At 34.4% G+C, this 6185-nt stretch overlaps 1 protein-coding gene across 1 annotated transcript in view; it reads right to left on the bottom strand.

Moving 5' to 3' along the window:
• Positions 1-234: 234 nt before the first annotated feature.
• Positions 235-6185, bottom strand: part of MSH2 (mutS homolog 2) — a 49490-nt gene continuing 43539 nt past the window's right edge. Inside the window, exons 14-16 of the mRNA XM_081156006.1 lie at positions 4970-5217; positions 3007-3182; positions 235-544 (exon numbers count right to left, since the gene is read on the bottom strand). Of these exons, the coding sequence (XP_081012132.1) occupies positions 374-544; positions 3007-3182; positions 4970-5217 (595 nt within the window). The 3' untranslated portion in view covers positions 235-373. The remainder of the gene's footprint in view (positions 545-3006; positions 3183-4969; positions 5218-6185) is intronic.

Raw genomic sequence — 6185 nt, 5'->3', positions numbered from 1 at the left:
TCTTCACTTTTACAAAGTCTCTGTGCTACTTATTTCCTCCATACCATTTGGGCATAAATATGTGTAGAGTCCTACTACAAAGAAATACAATAACAAATTCCACAAACTACATGATTTTATTTGTAAAATTCAATATATTGCCTACTGTTGCCCATGTCCATTTAAGTATTCCTCAATCACAGCTATCACTTTTCAAAATAAGAATCTCTGAAAATGTACTCAGGCAAAGCAAAGTATTACTAAATATTTTATTAAGTTGATACCCCATGGGCATAAATTGCCATCACAATGTAAAATGGACTAATATAAAACACTACAAAGTATTACAGACTATAGCTTATCAACATTATCTTCATTCTGTTAGTGGATTTTCTCACGTAGTAACCTTTATTCGTGAAATGATTTCATTTACAAACCCGTTATTCTTCGCTATCACCTCAGCTTTCAGCTGTTTTAACTTCATCATAACATTTTCTTCCGACATTTCAGTAAAAGGTATTTGCTTCACCTTGGATAAAAACTCTTGAATAATTTTTTCGCCTTGCTGAAAAACATGTGAATGTCCCATTAGTCTTTAAAATGTCTTTTCTAAAAGTTACATTAAATAATAATGAATTGTTTCATTAAACTTCCATCTAAACATGCCACTCAATATTTTAAAAACATTCTTTAAATTTTAAGTGTGCACGGTCTAGTATATACAGTTGACCCTTGAATAAAACAGAATTTAGGAGTACTGACCTCCCTGGGCAGCTGCAGATCTGTGTATAACTTTTGACTCCCAAAAAACTTAACTACTGATAGCCTGCTGGTTGACCGGAAGCCTTACTGATAACATAAACAGTCAATTAACACATATTGTGTATGTTATGTGTATTACATACCGTATTCCTAAAATACATTAGCTAGAGAAAATGTTATTAAGAAAGTAATAAGAAAATACATTTAAAGTATTTATTGAAAAAATTCACATATAAGTGCACCCATGCAAATTCAAACCCTTGCTGTTCAAGGGTGAACTGAATGGCAAAACCCTTAGTTGATCATACTTCTTTACAGCAAGGCATTAAAAGGGTTCTCATAGATATACATTCAGCTGCTAATGAGAAGGGCTGGATACTTCAATAGTTCCCAAATTCCTCGATTTTCATACCTGATATATGTAAATGTAGGCTTCTGAGAGAAAAAGAATTCAAGGTTTACAAGTACTATAAGGCATAAACAGCAACTGAAAATTTAATACTCATACACAGGATGTTTCTTTTTTAATTTATTTTTCTGCCTAGTTATTACCATTCTAAAGAATGCTTATTACTTGCCATGTAACCTATGGGCAAATTCTTTACTCACATTCCTCACCCATACAATGAGGATACTACTACCAACCTCACAGGGCTATTGTGAGAACTGAAGAGTTAACGTGTATAAAGTACAGTGCCCTGCAATGGGTAAGTACTATGGAAATGTTTATCATTGTATGTGAAGTACTCTGCTTTTCACACAGGGAGCCAGTTGATAATAAGTGCCTTAAAGGTGAAAGAAAGATACGTATCAAAAAAAGAAGGGGGAAAATACTTCTCTATTAAAAAAGTGCATTTTTGTCTCCCTTAACTTGAAAATTTTTCACAATACATTGTAATGAATATTATCAAAAGTATATGGCTTCTGTTCCAACTGGAAGCCAGGGATTATATAAGGAGTCTACCTAATCCCAGATCACACAGAACTATGATGCCAATACCAAGACCATTTCATATGCAGGATGGCAATCTTCCATACTTAAAGCTATTAACAAGTTATAACACATTGTTCCTGATTATATAGGCACAACAGATGAAATCATACTTTTAAGCTCAAAAATCATATACATCACCAATTACTGTTAATAATCAGTTATCCTTCAAGTAAGAACAAAACATTTACTGGTAAAAGCTAAAAACATGACAAGTAAAAAGTTGTCACAGTAAATGTTGCTAGAACCCAGTAGTGAATTAAGATTCTTTTCATTATTACAGAGAATCATCCTTTAATTTTTAAAAAGTACACTGGGCATATGCTTGTACCTTTCTGTGTGAGCCTCTAAATTTCACCCATCACTCAGAGAAGGCCCATTTCTCCCACGAGAACTGACATCCCGCCCACAAGCAGCTTTCCTGAGTAAACATTTGTTATATGACATTTTATTCCTTATGACTATGACATATTCATTATTCTTATCTCTCCAACTATATCCTAAACAACTGGAGGACAGGAACTATTTTTATTTCGTTGGTATCATTTTAACTAAAGCACTGAGTAAATATGCACCTTAACTGGACTTGATAATCATTTATGAAGTAATTAAAGATCTGCTTGGACGTCTATTAACTCCTTTGAATTACTTATTTTAAACCTAGACAAACTGTCCTAGCCTCCTACTTTTTAAAAAATTTATCTTTGCTGCCCAGCTGGTGTGGCTCAGCGGTTGAGTATTGCCCTAGGATCCAGGAAATCGAGGTTCGATTTCGTCAGGGCACATGCCTGGGTTGCGGGGCTCAATCTCCAGTGGGGGGCGTGGAGGCAGCCGATCAATGAAGTCTGTCTGTCTGTCTCTCTCTCTCTTCCTCTCTCTGAAATCAATAAAGACATTTTTTAAAAAAATTTATCTTTGCTGAAAGCATTACAGATGTCCCCCCTTCCTCCCCATTGATCCCCTCCCCTCCACCCTGCATCTCCCTTCACCCCTGCCCCTGCCCCCAGGCCTTCACTACACTATTGCCTGCCTGTCTATCCTCCTATTTAAATCTGGCACTTGAAATGTTACCTTTTGATCATGCAGATGTTTATACAGTGCAGAAATTAAAATGATACAGATGAATTCTTTGCCATGCAAAGAAATGTAAGTGAACCCCAATAGTGATCAATAAGTAACCATTACAATCATATAGGGAAAAAATAACCTATCTTGGCAACCTGATATATGTAACAATACAGAGGTTAAATAACTACAGAATCAATCTGACAAACCTCTCTTTCCAGATAGCACCTCTTTGCTGCTGGTTCCATTTCATCATTTTCTTGTGATACTCCGATATTCTGAAACTCCTCTAGTTCCAGGGCTTTTTGTTTAGCACACTCTATTACATGCCTAGGAAAATTAGCAAGCTCTGCAACATGAATCCCAAAACTTTGATCACAGACACCTACAAGAAAGTGGGAAGATTAGTGGGGGGAGGGGGCAGGGTAGGAAGAGACAGCAATTTATATAAATGGAACTTAATCCTTCTTACCTTGTCATTAGAAAACTCAATTTTGTATTATTTCAAACACATTAGCCAAATGTTTCAGAGTAACAGAGATAAAGGAATTTTAATTAAGCCTCCAGTGAAAAGTGATTATGACCTAGCTCAGTGCTATATTTTATCCTTGACAAATGTAGTAGAAAAATAAAAATAGCAGAGAAAAAGCTTGACAGATAATCCTCAAAGGCCTAGACAAATATCTGAATCTGAAGAAAAATTAATCAACTGTATCTCTCTGAGGTTTTCTCATTTCATAAGGGAAGAATTAAAGTACTAAGAAAAATAAATAAATGTAAAAGTGTCATTAATTAAGAGGAGCATTTAATTCAAAATATACTGATTTATTACTAGTGATTGGTCTAGCCTCTGGATCCGCCTACATAATTCTCTAGAGATAGTGACTCCAGAAAACTGGCTGGATAAATAAATTTAAAAATAAGTAAATTACTTACCATTTTTACATAATCTCATTCTGATTCTAAACTACTACAAACAAATGACAATGGAATTTTTTGACCCAAATCACTAGTAAATTTATAGACTAGGTTGATGATCTTCATCACCATTTGCAAAAAACAAACTGACTTAAGACATTCTTTCCAAATGTTTAATACAAATGACGCTTGCAGTTATTATAAAGCTTCCATTTTTGCCTCAATTATGTATCAACTGCAAATTGTTGGGGGGCCTACTTGCATTCTTGAGCTGAACACTTTGCACAACTAAGAGAAACAAATAAAAATAGAAGCATATGTTTGATAAACACCCACATTGAAGGACAAACTTATTCCTATCTTCTTTGTACATCATCTGGTATTTTTTAAAATATTCTGAACCCACATATATAACACACAAAACATAATAATTTAAAAGCAAAGCTTCAACTTTATGCTAAATGCCAGGTCCAACTAAAATATATTATCTATATTTTATGTTGATAATAATAATGCAAACACAGTAACGCAAAAGAATTCCTACTGAAGCATAAATAACAAAAGGATAAAAGACCCCAAAGTAATTATCTCACTTATGTGCAACCTACTGATGCAGTAAAATGTGTTCATCAGGAAGCCATCTGAACAAGTTATTCTGATGATTGGTGAAATGTTTAAGTAATATAAAAACTTTACAGCACATTAATCTCATCAATTCAGTAATCTGATTAGCTGCCACACCCACAAATGACTTTTCTGACAGACTGAAATGCCTATAAATAAAGTCATTCTTTACATAACTACTAACAATTTCAGGAACTCTGGAAACCCCAGCTTTAAATGAACCTGTTTATGTAATACACCCTTAACATAACCAGATCATTATAATACATAGTTTAATAAACAGTACCAGCTAGAGCCTTGGAACTTCAGAGCTTATTGTTACTATTTGCTAATTTGACGAGAAAGTACACTGATCTACGAGGTAGTATAAAATTCCTCTGTGATGACATTCAAGAGCATAAATTATTTTTTCTGTGATTGTTTTAGAATGAGTGGTCCTACTATAAGACACAGAAATAGAGATAATGTACCATGTCCCTGCTCCCAGACTGTGAATTAAGAAATAAATGTGTTCTGTAAAAATGTCAATAATTCATACTAAAATTTACAATAAGGCAACTACTGATGATTTCAAGGAAGTTCTCCACTGTCACACTCTAAATTTTCAGTATACCAGTGGTCTACACTCACCTTTCTTCACCTGATAAAGCATAGTTAAGGTTTCTTCAGTAGTTAGTGCTGTGACATGCAGATTGTTAACAGTTGGTATCTGACTGGCCAAGGCAGTAAGTTCATGAAAATGGGTTGCAAACATGCAAAAAGCACCGATTTTTGTTGCAATGTACTCTGATATGGCCCATGCTAACCCAAATCCATCATAGGTAGAGGTTCCTCTTCCCAATTCATCTATAATTATTAAAGAATCTTTGGTTGCAGACCTGAAACACATAATTACATGAAAATGTCCCAAAAAATAATAATGCAAGAAACAAAATTAAGACAATATAACAGAAAAGATATGCCACAAACATAACAGATTCATTACTTTAATGTTAAAAATTTCGACAAAGTCAATAAAAAGCACTCAAACTTCAGGAGAGAAAAATGGGCATGGACATGAACAATGGATAGAAGAAGAAACAAATGGCAAAAAAAATCAAATCAGCCAAGATTTAAAAAAATAATAATACCAGCCCTGGCTGGGTAGTGACTCAGTTAGAGCATCGCCCTGATACACCAAGGTTGTGGGTATGATCTCCAGTCAGGGCACATACAAGAATCAACCAATTGCATAGATAAGTGGAACAACAAATCAGTGTTTCTCTCTCTACAATCAATAAGTAAAAATTTTTTAAAATATATAATACCACACGAAGATGGGACAAGGGTATGAAAATTTGTGTGCCTGCCATAATACTTAACCAAATGTAAGGAGGGGAAATTTTTTTTTTTAATTAGAGAATATGACAGTTCTCCATATAATTATTGGTCATTTATTTCCTTTTCTGTGAACTGCCATTGACATCTTTTGCTTATTTCTTTAATCTTTAAGTTATGAATATTAACTTGTTAACTAATTACTATACTGAACAAACAATACTCAACACATAATTTACTAAGGACACCAAAAACCAAAAGGCATAGCCTCTGTGCCTTCAAAGAAACTTCTGAAAAGTAAAATAAAGACAAGAGATTTCAGTACCCTCTAAAATAAAAACGTAACAAATTTCAGATATGGCAGAGTTCAATGAGGAAATAACCTAGACCTTAGGTTCATGTCTGTCTGTCTGTCTCTCTCACTCTCACCCCCCCCCCCCACACACACACATAATCACTGAAAATGAATTTCTGTCACTAGGGCCTGTAAAGATTGGAAAGGACTTGGGTAAAGGGCAAGGAGGGACCA

The sequence above is a fragment of the Miniopterus schreibersii genome (genome assembly GCF_964146895.1).
Source record: "Miniopterus schreibersii genome assembly, chromosome: 13".
Taxonomy (NCBI): domain Eukaryota; kingdom Metazoa; phylum Chordata; class Mammalia; order Chiroptera; family Miniopteridae; genus Miniopterus; species Miniopterus schreibersii.
This window is presented reverse-complemented; position numbering and strand designations above follow the sequence as displayed.